The 15,759-nt window shown below is 38.3% G+C and overlaps 1 protein-coding gene across 7 annotated transcripts in view; it reads left to right on the top strand.

The window, feature by feature from the left end:
* Positions 1 to 15,759, top strand: part of MAGI2 (membrane associated guanylate kinase, WW and PDZ domain containing 2) — a 1,196,373-nt gene that overhangs the window by 1,103,405 nt on the left and 77,209 nt on the right. For 5 of the 7 annotated variants that reach the window (XM_084630708.1, XM_084630707.1, XM_084630710.1 and 2 more), the window contains 2 exons: positions 4,705 to 4,897; positions 9,461 to 9,709. In XM_084630708.1, the coding sequence (XP_084486834.1) occupies positions 4,705 to 4,897; positions 9,461 to 9,709 (442 nt within the window). Of the gene's footprint in view, positions 1 to 4,704; positions 4,898 to 6,238; positions 6,326 to 9,460; positions 9,710 to 15,759 lie in introns of all 7 variants that reach the window. The other 2 variants (XM_084630706.1, XM_084630709.1) reach the window with 1 other exon arrangement.

Raw genomic sequence — 15,759 nt, 5'->3', positions numbered from 1 at the left:
TCAGAGGCTTAGGGACATCCAGAGAATGGGGTTGTGTCCCTGACCATCTTGGCTAATAACCATTGATGGACCTATCCTCCAGGAAGTTATCTAATTCTTTTCTGAACCCAGTTATAGTTTGGGCCTTCACAACAACCCCGGCAACAAGTTTCACAGGGTGACTGCGCTTTGTGTGAAGAAATGAAATATTGATAAATGTGAGAAATATTGACATTTTAAGGGTGCCTTCTGTATACTGAAATATATGCATCATATTCTAAAAGCAATACACCATATACTGACAAACACACAGAGCATATTTTAGCATAAATACATTGGGGAGAAATTTTCAAAAAGCATCCTAGTGAATTGGAAGCCTAGATTCCATTTTCAAAAGCAATTTAGGAGCCTAAGTCTCATCGAAAGTCATTGGGACTTAGTCTTCTCAATGCCAAAGTCATTTTTGAAAACAAGGCTTAGGGGCTTTTAAAATTTTTATCTATTACCTAGAGAAAGTGTCGTCACTCAAACAACACTCAAAATCCATGCTGTCTAGGATGTTTGTCTTCTTTTTTCGTCATACAAACGCAGCATTTGTGAAGAAGACACTCTGTTTCTACATAATGTGCATTCATAATAAAACATATTTCAGATCTAATTTTTCTCTCCTTTGCTGTTCGCTTCTCCCCCATTCACAGCTCAGGTGTACCCACCCATGCCTCTCACCTCTAAACAAGGAGAGGCACAGCTTATGTTTGTCCTGCAAACCCCCTCACTTCCCATGAAGCAAGCAGTGAGATACTTTGAAATGTTTTTTTTTTTCAGCTTTCCTGCTGTGCGCTCAGGTAACATAGAACAAAAAGAAGCTTTAATTACCTTTTGTCTTTGTGGTTTTGTTTTTAAAAGGGAGTATTGGATTTGTCAGCATAAGGGAATAAGAAAAAGCAAATTCCACATAAAGTTTTAAAAAGTGATGATGCAAACAGTTTAATAGGACCATAACAGAGTTTGCTTCAGGGTATATAATTCATTTGACAGATAGGATTGGAGTACTCCACTTTCCTTGCTCATGAGCACAAAGACACTTTAAAGTAGAGAGGAGGAGTTACATTTAGACACCTCTGCTAGATAACACTAGGTGTGGCTACGCCAATTCCAATCAGTATCAACTCCAGTCAACTCCCAAATGTCAGTATCCAAGACCATACCCCTATATGCATCTACCACATCTGCTAGTGATTAGCGAGGAGCTTAAGATATGCTTGTACTGACAATGAACTGTAACAGGTACACACTCCAGAGACACATACCCCAAATTGTGCCTAACTTACTCTGGTGAACCATCAATGAATGTGGCCAGATATTCTGAAATTGACCACCACATTCAGAACCCTGCTGAAGGCACTAAGATATTTAGTACTGTTCCAGACAGGGAAAATATTTTGGATGCATTCAGGCAACTTGAACTCAACATCATGAACCCATTAGTGAAGTGGATAATACTAAGCACTTTTCCTCTTCCTCTTCACTTTACATATATTATTTAATTAAACCGTACAAAGAACCTATGAAGTAGCCATTTACAGATGGGGAAAATGAGAGAGAAACTAAATGATGTGCCAAAAAAAATCACAGTGGGACTTAGTGTCAAAGCAGGGGTTAACAGTTATGAGTTGCTGGCTCCTAATTTCATTCTCAGACCACTAGGCCAAAACACTCTCACAAATACTGTTAATCTCAACAGGTCAACATTTGGGAGATTTTTTAAAGTAAATTTTATTACCATCAAGCAATAGCTGAAATTAATGGTTTTCTCTGCGATCCATCCCTTATCTCTGATAATTTTGTCAGACTGCCCCCACAGACATTCCAGTCAGTATCATTCTGAAAGGATGACACAAATGTCATTAAATGCTTGATATTTTTCAGTTTGTTTTCTGTTTGCAGAGTTTATAACTATTAAGGAAATTAAGTAGTCGTGAGGTGAGAGACACTAGATAAAACACATAAAACAAAGAGTAGGAATAAATTATTGATTTTCAACATAGCAAAAAGTTAACAGTGGGTCATCTCCAGGTTCTAAACTAGGATCCATGTTATTGCATATGGCTCCCATTATGTCATAATGTGACCTTTTTTAAACAACCCAGTCCCAGCATTCACTGCAAGTAGGGGAAGCAGCGAGCCTGTGCAGAGCCCCGTGGACTGAACTAGGGATTTCTAGAGCTAAAAGCCTGAGTTCCTACAGCTTGAGCTAAAGACACCTCTCTTTCCCCCTTCCCCCTGTAGCTGTGGCCAGTAAAAATCGTATCCTTCTATGGATCATTCATGGCAGAGGAATGTACACTGAGTGGTGGATTAGATGGGCACAGTGAATTGTAGGATTGGCGCTTAAATGTATTAATTATCTGAAAGAGAGTGAACAAAGAGTAGCAAAATTTTCAGAGGAGACAACATTATTTAGCATAGTCAAGACTAGGAAAGACTGTTAGGAGCATGAGAGGAACTTTAAAAAGCTAGGTGGGTGGCCATTGCAATGGCAGATGAAATACCACATTGACAAAAGCAAGGTAATGTACACTGGAAGAAATCATTTTCAGTACTTCTAATTATAAATGAATGGTGGTGTCATTGTGGACAGCTCAGTGAAAACCTCTGCTTACTGTGCAGCTGCCGTCAAGATACTGTTCAGTGCTTTATCTGCTTAGAATCAGATTTAAAGCGAATGAAATATATTCAGTATACAAACAAAGGAGCAAGTTTTCCCCCATAAAAAGCTGCCAAGCTACAGTGAGTTCATAGACATTTCTGTTTTAGATAACTAGCTACAAATCATTACTTGGTAGAGGCACAAAATCAAAATGTTTTGAGAATACTTTGTGGGAATCTATCTCAATGCATCCTGGAGTTGCTTTTTGTTGTGAAGGAGCATAAAGGATCATAAATATATATTTATATACAGTAAAGGAGCATAAATGTATATTTTATAGCTGGGTTTTGTACAAAGTAGTATCCAAACTTTGAGGTATATTCTTTCAGCCTTTTGAAGCACAGAATGAAAATCTCTGGTAACTCTGCTTGGCACTACTTAACGGGTATCTAAGAACATCAGGAAGAAGGAGAATGCTATGGCTTTCCCCCATCCCCTGTACATTTTGGAAGCAAAAGATTGCCCCAGGGGAGGGCCAGAGAGAGAGAGGAAAATTCTGCAAAGTTCCCCACATGAAGTTTCCTCTGAAAGCTCTTCCATTAGGTTTGCGGAGGTTTGCTGCCAGGCCCTGCAGACCTCTGTGTATCCATCAGAAGCCAAGACCACCCATATAGAAACACTCATCCTATGCCTCTGCACCACCTTCTGGCCCTTGCAGTTGTTCCTCATGTTTACAAGTTCCCTTGCTGGCTTCTCTCCCTTGTTACCTAAAGAGGGCACTGATCAAGAGTTAACACAGCCTCAGGCTGTGTTAACTTTTAAGCAGATACCCCACATCGCTACTTTTCCATCTGAAGCCATCATTCTTTGTTTACCAAAAACCTAAACGAAAGAAAGAAAAATCAGGAAATAACTTTGTGAATAATTTAAACATACAAATCTTTTCAGGGAATTCAGGTTTTGTTTGATTTAACCTTGATTTTTATCCCGAATATATCATGGAAAAAAATATATGTCTGGAAAAATTCATTAGAAATCTTTGAATGTTCCTTTTTACTGGGTTTATCTGTCTAAAACAAGTTGATTTTAAATGTACATTTGAGCATGTCCTCCATTTAAAAACTCCATCTGCACAGAAAAAGTTGACATTTCTCCTCTTCTCTTTTTGCCAGTCAGTTACTCCTTAACTGTTTTTTATCAGCAGAAATGCCTGATACAGCAACTTTCTTACCAAAGGATCCCAAAGTAGTTTGCTAACTAGGGATCAATTCACATCACTACTGAAATTCAGGTAAACACCTTTGAGATTAAATATATCAAACTATTTTATAGAACACAGCAGTCAGGGAACATAGGTGGACAAAATATAGATTCACAGATTTGATGGCTAAACACAACCATTATGTTCATCTAGTCTGACTTCCTGCATAACACAGACCATAGAACTTCACCCAGTAATTCCTGCATCAAACCCAATAGCGTGTTGTCAAACTAGAGTAGCTCTCTTAGCTACCGTGGTAAATCGATCTAAGTTACACTACTTCAGTTATGTGACTAATGTAACTGAAGTAGACATAGCTAGATCCACTTACTGCAGTGTCTACACTGTACCGTGTTGACAGGAGATGCTCTCCTGCTGACTTCCCTTACTCTTCTCGGGGAGTACAGGAGTCAACAGGAGAGCGCTCTGCCATTGACTTAGCAGGTCTTCACTAGACCTGCTAAATTGACACTGCTGCATCGATCACAGCAATGCCGATATAGCCGTAAGTATATAGACAAGCCCTTAGACATACAATCTTGATTTAAAGACTTAAAGTGTAGCTAGCCAATGTTGCAGTAATGCTAGAATTCTCAGGTTTATCACTCCATCTCTTGTGGAAAACAGAATGGCATCTTTAAATGATCCTGAGTGATCAGGGTTTTGTTCTCATTCAAAGAGCAGTAGCACAGTGCCACCCAATGCCTTTTGGGAGCATTAATTAAATTTTAACTGAAAGGGAAAAAATGTTACCCAGTGAACCTCCAGCAACACCCTGAATGTATTTAACGTTCCCATTTGTTTCACTATCTAGATTCTGATTGGAGCAGTAATTGCAATGGGTTCTGCAGACAGAGATGGTCGTCTACATCCTGGTGATGAATTGGTGTATGTAGATGGGATCCCAGTGGCTGGCAAAACCCACCGATACGTGATTGATCTCATGCATAATGCAGCCCGAAATGGGCAAGTGAATCTTACTGTGAGAAGAAAGGTGCTATCTATAGGTATGTTAATAAAAAGGGAAATACAGAAAAACTAACCAAGAGCTGTCAATAAAGGGGGCAGTAATTTAGGTAATGCTTTTTTAAAAAAGAAAAAGTTTTAACAAAAACTAACTTTATAATCATTTTTTTTTATTATTTAAAGAATTAAGTCTTGGAAAACCTTTGTCCTTCAACATTCCCTGGCAGTGTTTGTGAGACAAACATTGCAACGTTGTGCCTGATTCCTAGAGAACCAGGAAGTAAGAGTGACAATCCTGCTGTAAAGATCATGAGTGACTCTGTGTTTGTTCCATACTATGTTCTCCTGTATTGTCCCTACTTGTGCCATGTTAGGACCAAAGGGTGCTCGTATTACTTATCTGAGTGGTCTTATTGAAGTCATTCGTGTGAGTAAAGCAAGCAGGAAAAGGCTTGCAGATTGTAAGCTCTTTAGGGCAGGAATTCCTTCCGTTGCTTTGACATGTTCTGAGCCCAGTCCTGCTGCCACTGAAGTTAATGGGAGTTTTGCCACTGACTTCAAAGGAAACCATCTCAAGTCTTTTAGTGCTATATAAATAATGACTAGAAACAGGGCAGTCTGGTTTCCGTTTCCAAGCAGAAAGTGCAGAAGATAAACAGGATTAATAGTGTAAAGAAAATTAGAGAGACAAGATGGGTGAGGTAATATCTGTTGGTAAGAGAGATGAGCTTTTGAGCTACCCAGAGTTTGTCTTCAGGTCTGGGAAAGGTACTAAGAGAGTAGCTCAAAAGCTTGTCTCTCTCACCAACAGAAGTTAGTCCAATAAAAGATATTACCTCATCCACTTTTTTTTTTTGTAATATCCTGGGACTGACGCAGTACACGGCTACAACAACACTGCATAAAGCAGATGAGACATTTTCAATTCTTTCAGTCTTGACCATCTAAGGTGTTACTGGTAACACAGAGGAGATTTTTTCTAAATATATCCTGGCAGCATCTATTTAACAAGAGTTTTTAATGAGTGAATCTGTTCTCATTCAGTTAAACTCTTTGCTTATGTGAATGAAGTTTAATAATCTAATACAACCCTTAGAACAGGCTCATCATTAGGGCACTTTAATGAGTGATCAGAAATTAGTAAACATGTCATCGGCCCCTTCTGTCTTCTCCCTCTCCATCCACCAAGGAGCCCTTTCTCTTTTCCTGCTCCACCTCCTTAGCCTTTGCCTTCCCCTTCCTGCCCACCCCAGCAGTCCAGCAACCTCATGCTCCTAACCCACTTATTGTTGTTCATACTCCCCATTTCCCGTCTCTGGCACGCTGTCAGGTCACTGTCCATCTTCCCTATCTCGGGACTGACTTTCTTCTGTTAACTCTAGAATCCTGCAGCCAGAAATCCTCCCTCCAACCTGGCTCAACGCCCCCTAGAAGCTCCCCAAACCCTAGGAAAATGGCCAGTTACCAAGGTAAAATACTGAACATGTGGGGATTCGTTAGTTTCCTAAGGGTTAGTAGATTTTATCAGCCTCTATGGAAACTGGACTGTAGACAAGAATAATAATTACAAGAGTTAGTACAGACAGCATAGTTATCATCCTTTGGTGGTTGGTTGCCTTACATTATGTAAGGAACTTTTTAAGAGTTTCTATTAATCACAGGACTCCTGACACAGAAATTGAATCAAGCTACTAAAACATCCTGGATTATTCTTTAGCCTTGATAGTGACACTCTCTGAAATATAGTGTATGACTCATTGTTTAACTGCTTATGAAGCTGTACAAGTTTTTAGATTGATGTGATGTATTGAATGTTATCTTTAAACAAAAATGTAGCATTATTTACATGAACTGAAAAATGCAAAATCAGTACAAAGGTACTGGCATACATCCTCACCTAAGGCTGATAGGATTAAAATGAAGTTCTTGGTTCTGAGTATGTGTAATATGGAGAACTTGGGCTTTCCTTATGTTGCTGTTAACAAATACTAGATTTGCAGAAACATTTGTCCTACAATTTTTACTAGTCTTGCAGTTTTGTTATTCTTTATTTTCATATTGATGCACAACATTAAGGTCCTGATCCTGACATTTATAACATGCAGGAATAATAGTCTACCCACATGTAACTTGCAGAATTAGAACCTAATTTACTGTATATCCAATTTCAAATTAGTGTGATTTTTCTATTCCTTTTTCTATGCAATGGATCAGATTCTCATCAAAATTAAACCAAGGCAATTTCATTGTGGTCAAGGGTGTTACACCAGCTTGACTAAGAGGAGAATATGCCCTACCTTTCCATAGTGAAAATATTCTTAATATAAGCAACAGTCAGAAATATGCAGGTGAAATATAAAGAAAACTAGAATTTGCAAAAGAAAATTATAGAAATAAATCATTCTTTTTTAAAAAAGGTGGACCCTTACATAACAAAGGAAAGGTTAATTTTGAACGTGGTATTTTAAAAAATTGACATTTACACATATGTTTGTACTTTCTTGGGTTGATCTGTTCATGTCCTGGCTGTGAATGTCTTTGGGGTTGTGGAAATCAGGCATAGGAGTGATTAGAAAGCTTGCCTACAAAAAAAAAGAAAAGAAAAGGAAAATAAAGAATGAAGAAAGAACAAGCCATAGGCAATATTGGGTGAATAAACAGCTTGGGCATAGAGGAAAGGCCTTAGGAAGAAAAGACATCCTCAGATGGTCCCAATACACTCTCAAACTACAGAGTCAAGACTAGGGCTGTGCAAATCTCGCTGGGTTCAGGTTTCAAACAGAGCCCAGCAGTTTGGTTCACAGGTTTTAGAAAAACATTAGCCTCCAAGGGGAACCCCTTACCTCTAAGTTTCAAGGCCATCAGACCCTTGCTTCCGTCTATGTTTTCAAGGATTTTGCTAGGAGGTGGGATAGAAATGAGGTTAACCAGCTTCTGATCTGGGCAGACAACCTCAGCCCAAACCATTTGCTAGCACAGGCCAGGGTTAGAAAATGTCTTCCAAATGGGCTTGAGATTTGATTTATTTTGCACAGCTCTGTCTCAGAATCTTAGATGTCCTCTTTCTCAAGAACTGAGGTAAAGAATTACCAAACTTGAGTTCCTGAAACCTGCTTTGTTAGAAAAAAGTGATGTTTCAGAGGAAATAGAAATTAAACTGCCATTTCTTTGCAGGCAGAGCAAGCAAAAAAAAAATTCTGATGAATATGTTTCAGAATAAAGAGAAGAAAATCTAACAGCCATCTAAAATTTGCTCTTCCTCCGTTTTCATTCTTTTTGTGTAGTTAATGAGACTCTCTGGCATTCATTTATAACAGCCTGCTCCTGATAATGCAGGGCAGTAAGATCATTTTCTTTTTGTTACAGCCAAACTGACATACACAGTATACATATACAGAGTCAACCTTCTAAAACATGACAGTTAGAAAATGTGATCTCTCTTGTCTTTGACTATGGCATTTAGTTGCAGATGGGGTCCAATAACTCTCAGAGATTTGGTATTCTAATGTAGTGGCACAATAATTGTTTAGTTTTCCTCCTTGTTACTCTCCCTAATCACTCTATTTCAAAGTTGCACAAGGACTGTTAAAGGACACACTTACCTGCCTGAGAAAATAATAGTTTGTCCTTGGATCCTGCTTATTTTATTCAGAAAATAGATTTCAGACTTGGAACTTTTAACTTGTAAACTTTTTTGGGACCTCTGGGGTGCGGAATGTGAAGCTTGTCAGATATTTTGTAGTATGACTGCACCACTATTACTGCTAGGGGCAGAAAACATCCATTGTATATTTATCTGAAACTACTATATTATATTACTATATAGGTATGATTCATCTGAAACAAAAGGTCTGCAATGAATATAAGTACATTTTTTTCCATGTACAAGCATCACTTAATTATTTACAGTTACTGACTGCCAGCAATGTTTGTATGAGGAGGTGCTTAATCGTGCAAAATTTCTCGTCCTCTCTGCTTTTACAAACTATAAAGCCACAGCTAAAAGGTTAATGGACTTCATTTGTCCTTCTGATCATTTTAACTCTGCATGTAAGAGCATCTTTAAAACTTCTAAATGAGCATTGTAACTATGGAGGCAGCAACAGAATAATTAATTGTGATTATTTTTCATTGTATTGCTCCTCCATTCCATAAACATCTTTTGATTATGCTAATCAGTTTATAAGAGGAAAATTATAAAGCTAATCCAAATTATTCTGTATTAGCTGCCTGCTTAAATTCTTTTAATCCAAAGACAAAATAATTTAGTATTGGATTAGACAGCCAATTTTTCCCCTAGATGACAGATCAGCTAATTGAATAGCTCTTGTTAACTTTCTTTGCTGTACAGCTTTGTATTGTTTCTTACAACAGATTCCTCTCTTCTCTGTGGAGCAGAATAGGAGTTTGTGTTTATGTTTGCTTTATCTGATTTCCCTTGAATGCTTGCACAATCAGGTAGATTCCAGTTCTTTCACATCTGTTATGTTTCCTTTCTGTAATATAAACAGCCAGTTGTATTCATGTTGCATTAGCAAAGGTACAGTAACTGATAAAGTCACTGAACAAGTTAAACTGTAATACTTATATGATTTATATTTTAGGAGACCCTTGCCCAGAAAATGGCAGAAGCCCAGGTTCAGTGTCTACACACCACAGTTCTCCTAGAAGTGACTATGCTGCTTATGCTAACAGTAATCATGCTGCATCTAGTAGTAATGCTACACAACCAGAGGGCATTACTTCACACAGCTTACAAACCAGTGATGTTGTCATCCACCGGAAAGAGAATGAAGGGTTTGGCTTTGTTATCATCAGCTCTTTGAACAGGCCTGAATCTGGATCTACAATAAGTAAGTAAAGGCCTACCTACCACCTGTTGTTTCTTCAAGTTTGAATGGAGTGAAAAAATCCGACACCTAATACCATATGCGTTCGTCACTTGTCTGGCAGAAGAGTTTGTAGTTCTAGGGCTTGTCTTCACTACCACGCTATCTCGGCACAGCTGCATCAATGGAGCTGCACCAATGTAGCACATCTGGTGAAGATGCACCAGTTCTGTCCCATCAACATAATTACTCCACCTCAGCAAGAGGTGGAAGCTACATCAATGGGAGAGCGTCTCCTGCTGACATAGCGTGGTGTAGACATCGCTTTAAGTCCACGTAACTTATGTCGCTCAGGGGGCTGGTTTTCTCACATCCCTAAGCTGCGTAAATTACATCGACTTAAGCGGTAGTGTAGACAAGCCCTAAGAGATGATAAAAGTTGCTTCCCTGGGGAACAGTATCCCTGCCATGGTATGCATAGGAAGAAAGGTTATTCTGTCCTTTGGGGTTAAGAATCATAGAAATGTAGGGATGGAAAGGACCTTGAGAAGACATCAAGTCCAGCCCCCTGCACTGAGGCAGGACCTAGCATACCTAGACCATCCCTGACAGGTGTTTGCCAGCCTGTTCTTAAAAACCTCCAATGATGGTGATTCCTCACCCTCCCTTGAAAGCCTATTCCAGAACTTAAACCTAAATCTCCCTTGCTGCAGATTAAGCCCATTACTTCCTGTCCTGCCTTCAGTGGACATGGAGAACAACTTTGTCTCAAAAACTCACTTATCTGCCCAACTAATACGATTCAAAGAGCACTATCCCTCCCAAGGCCACCCTGCAAGGATACCTCTTATTAATATAAAAGCTAACTATTATGGGACAGATTCTTATCAAATGTCAATTACCATAGATCCAGAGTTATACCAATTCACTCCAGCTGAGAATCTGGCCCTATTATTATTAATACAACATAGCGTCATAGAGTTATAATGACAACATTTATTAATGCTAGATACAAAGCATAGGACACATGCAATAAAAATGGACTTTTCACATATGCTTTACTGAACCTGCCTATAGGACATTGCTCAAGCTACTGGAATGCTTTGCGGTGGAGAGAGATAAAGAGGGGCTGATTTCTGTAATCAATGGGACTACTCAGTGAGAAAAGGGTGGCAGAATCAGACGATTAGTGATCATAGCTCAACTTCTGCCTCCAGAGCTATAGTGTGATGGTGACTTAACATTTTGCCCTTGTATGCCAGAAGCCCCTGGCAGGGTCTCACTTTCCCAGGTGATCAGCACCTGTAGCTTCCATGGAGTTCAAGTGAAGTTGTGGATTCTCAATACTTCTAAAAATCAAGCCCAATGAGAATATTTGCTACCTAGTTTGCAGGTTGCAGACTAAACTGAGCCCTTCCCCTGTGACCAAATGGCCCATTTGAACTGCTTTTCCCCCCCATTTTCCAAAACTGTTTTCTGAGGAAATTAATGACAATTCCCCCTTTCTGAGCCCCTCCAATGTATTTATCTGTTTCAATCTGATAAAATAAATGCAAGTTAAAGAAGTACTGGAAGAGTCCTATAATTTCACAATGGAAAGTGATCATGCAAAGTATATTCACAACATTTCATGGTCAAGCATTTTTAATATTCTTCATACTATTTCAAATCAACTTTTTTGTTAAATTCAGTAGGATCCTCAAAATTCATACTGTTACAAAACCATAGCCAGTCAGCCAGGTATGACTCCATAGTTATCGTTTTGTTGTACATCATGGCTAACAGGAACTTCATGGTGGCAGATGGGAAAAAAACAATGCTTCTGTTCCAAAACCCAGGTCACTAGTCACTGGAGTTAATGGAGAATTTCCTGTAGGTAATAGGGTGTATGACCCACAGTAGAGTGGTCATGATTCTATCAAGTGGAGGGCACTGATATGCATATATACTACACAGTTAATTACAATACATTTTTAATTATAAAGAATTAATTGAAAGGTATTCTCAGAAGTGCAGTGAGAAATATTTCAAATGCAACCCTTCAGGAGACAGTAGAGAGCGGAGTCAAAGTGATCAAATTCCCTGGAACAAAAATGTGTAGCTACTGGAAATTTAGCATTAATTGAAGCGCTTCAAGAGTAGATGAAGAGGGGGGTCAGATGTTGAGATGAGAAATTAGCTCATTAAAATAGTAATTGTATCAAACCTCTATGAACTTGAGCAGTTCCCAGATCATGTCCATTTAAAAAAAAGCATCACAAGTTTGAAATAGACAGTGATAGATTGAAGAGAAACATTCCCTTTCAATGCTTAGATTAAGTAAAGGATCTTGAAACTGTGGTGAAATAAACAAACTGAAAAGGATACAAGATAACACTCCAGTCAGTAATGGAAGCAGGTTACCAATCATTTAGCTCCACTAAAATTTTAATAGGGAAGCATTAGCAACCATCTATTTTTTACACCACATATTTATTTGGACAAAGTGATTAACATGTTGAGCAAGAGTGCAAAGCGTACTAACAGCATGAAAGTATTAACTAGATGATATACCACCGTATTACACAAAGCATGGCTTGGATCAATATTTAAATGTATGCAGTTAATGTTAATGTATTCATTTTAAGCCAACCATGGTAGAATTAAAACCCTTCAGTGAAATAGGTCTGGAAGGGAATAGTCTGTAGTATCAAATAGTCATTGTCTCTAGTTTTATTCTTTCAAATAAAGTACTGTGTTTTATGGTCAATTGGGAGAGCCAGTGTCTAGAAAAAGAACAATCCAAGGAATAGTCTCATTGGGCATAACCGTCAGGATGATAGAGGGACTGAATATTTTCTACATTTAATTACGGATTTCTGGCACCTACTTTCTCTTTTCAGAGTAACAGCCGAGTTAGTCTGTATTCGCAAAAAGAAAAGGAGGACTTGTGGCACCTTAGAGACTAACCAATTTATTTGAGCATGAGCTTTCATGAGCTACAGCTAACTTGAAGTGAAAAGCTCATGCTCAAATAAATTGGTTAGTCTCTAAGGTGCCACAAGTACTCCTTTTCTTTTTACTTTCTCTTTATTTTTTTCTTCACTCTGCCAGACTGGACTGTAAGGTTTGACCATTTGGAAGTGTAACATTAATAGTGCAATGATAACATTCTCCTTAGTCTTAATTCCCAGTTAAAATTCTATTTTACGAAAAATAAATTACTGTAAATCCTGGAGGAACAGCTACTTGGTCATATGTAGTAGTGTGAGTTTTAAGTGTCATTCTATTGTAAATTGATCAAACAGATTGTATCCTTATCTGTAACAATGCAGCACATATTATTAATTGTTTGTGATGATGGTTATTATTATTATTATTATTATTCCAATGCCACAGGTGTTGGGCTTATGGGCCCTGATTCTCAGGTCTAATTCTCAGGTCTCAGCATTTGGCACAGGACCCAAGGACAAGATGGCTTTAGGGCACCTTTGCTGCTCTCTAATTCTGGGACCAGCGTAAGTTAGAAAAACGTGAAGGCTTTTGTAATTTATATCTAGCTCCCAGGGGCCTAAAGGACCATTCTAGCACCAGGAATAGCCAGAGCTGCTCCAGACAAATCTCTTTTCCCCAGTCACATCCTTTTTGATGAGGGTTCAATGGAGGATTCCCACTATACTGTTCCTGTATAGCCAGTTAGGCCTATGTTACAGTCCCTTTGCCTCAGCAAGGTGGTATGAAGGGACCAGTGTACCCCAGAATCAGACCCACGGTTCTTGTTCCAATCTGAGTTGCATTTTCTCATAAAAATCTTTATAAGAATTATCTTTGGTGCTGTTTGTTTACCAGATGTATCTGTGTTTTGTAGAAATTAATCAAATGCTCTAAGGACTGTTTTCTACTCTTGATCTCTGCACAGAATGAGGGCAGGATATAGCCTTAATTCAGTAACAGAATTGTTATTATATAGTTTCCAGGCAATCTTTAGACCTGAGTATATTCTTGGACAAGTTGGTACTTGCTAAAACACCCAACACTCATGGCACATTTCTTCTATGCAGTGAAAATCATAGATATTCTCTCTCTCTCTCTTCTTTGGCAAATCATTGCTTGGAATGTTCTTTAGTTCAGAGCAGGATTATCTTTCACTAAATCACTATTCTTAGATAGGGACAGAGCTGGACTGGAGGCAGGATGTCAAGGGTAGAGTGAAAGAGATTACACTGGGGCAAAGCAGAGTAATACACAAAGTCAGCCATGCTTTAAATTCAGATAAATGAAAATGTATAAATTAGTAACACTGTTTGACCTATACATCGAGGAGAAAATCCTTTACCCAGTGCTGAGCTCAAAGGACCATTCTGGACTCTGGGCAGATGTACATAGGGCAGGTAAAAGACAGTAAGCCTATTCCAGTCTTAGGAGCAATTCTGCCCCTCCACCAGTCAAGACCTGAATTGAAACAAGTCAATGTCTCAGGTCTACAAAATCCAAAGTGAAGTTCATTACACAAGGAGCTGGGTGGAAATACTTTCCCCGCGCCATGAAAAATTTAGATGAAAATTAAACAAAATGTCTTTTTATTGACATTTTTTCTGATTTTGGTCAAGAACCTGAAAACCCAAAACCTTAATATTTTTCAGTTTTCTGCATCTGAAAAATGAACATCTTTTTAAAACTGAAAAGATTTTGGTTTTTGGTCAAAAAACTCATTTTTTACAAAATCTTAATTTTTTGGTGAAAATTTCCATTAAATTGAAAAAGCATTTTCCATCAAAAAAAAAGTTTCAGTGGAAAATCTTTGATCAGTTCTATTCAGTTGTAAAATCGAGTCTCTTTGGAGAAAAAGAGTATAATTTTTGTTTATTCTTAGGAAGATAACCAATGTAATTAATCAAAAATCTGTGAACCAAAGTAATAGTTTTTCAAAAGATTCTGTGTCATTTTCCCTGTCAGTTGAGTGTTTGGAGACCATAAATATGGTTTCTCATTTTCATTTTAGACTGAAAGCCACCAACTAACAAACACTGATTCTAATTTTATTATGAACAACTTCCAAAAAGAAATACTGATAAAAACAGAGGGTGGAATCCTGGCTCCACTGAAGTCTATAGAAGAACTCCCATTGACTCCCCAGGAGTTCAACAAAAACACGGTAATGTTTCCTTGACAGATCCTGATCCTGCAAACTCACACACATGAGCAGTCCCACTCATTCCAAATGGACTAGTCATCTGTATGTTTGCAGGACTGGGCCCACATATATTAAAGAAAATGGTGTGGGAAGCATTCTGCATGCTCTGTGCTCCAAAGATATTGCATGGCCAGGTGAGCAACTGAAGCCTGAGAATAACAGTGAAGAATTTTCAGTAACATTAGCAGTCTCTTTTGTCTCACTTAAGCGTTTAAAATTGTTTCCCTTTTTTTTATTTTGTAGGTTTGTCATTTGCCTTGAACAACCAATTTTAGCTTCAAGCTTTGTAGAGAAACTTAGTTTTGCAGATTAAAAGGCAAACAACCAGCCAAAAAATAAACTCTTAAAATAAGTAAAAATCGAAATGGAAAACTAGATTCTTTGCTCATAAATCACAAGTATGTTCCACTCTGTAATCACATTGCAGGTGTTTTTTCATTGCTCTTTTCAAAGATATCCAGGCAGAGATAGATGGACATCTTACATTTCAGATTTTCAGCTCTTAAAAGCTTGGAGATTTGTCAGAGGTGAATCTTTCTCCTAGGTTTCAGAGTAGCAGCCGTGTTAGTCTGTATTTGCAAAAAGAAAAGGAGTACTTGTGGCACCTTAGAGACTAACAAATTTATTTGAGCATAAGCTTTCGTGAGCTACAGCTCACTTCAAATGCATCCGATGAAGTGAGCTGTAGCTCACAAAAGCTTATGCTCAAATAAATTTGTTAGTCTCTAAGGTGCCACAAGTACTCCTTTTCTCCTAGGTTTGGATCCTGAGGCACCTTGTTACCCACTAAGAAGTACAGGTGAAGTGCGGGCACAAAGAATAGTCTCAGATCTCATACACACAGGTTCATCAGTCAGTCAATAAAGCTGTTCTTTATCTCAAAACCCCAAGGAGTTCAAAG

This window comes from Lepidochelys olivacea (assembly GCF_965140295.1).
Source record: "Lepidochelys olivacea isolate rLepOli2 genome assembly, chromosome: 1".
Lineage (NCBI taxonomy): Eukaryota > Metazoa > Chordata > Testudines > Cheloniidae > Lepidochelys > Lepidochelys olivacea.
Note: the sequence above shows the minus strand (reverse complement) of the source record. Positions and strands in the feature narration are given on the sequence as shown.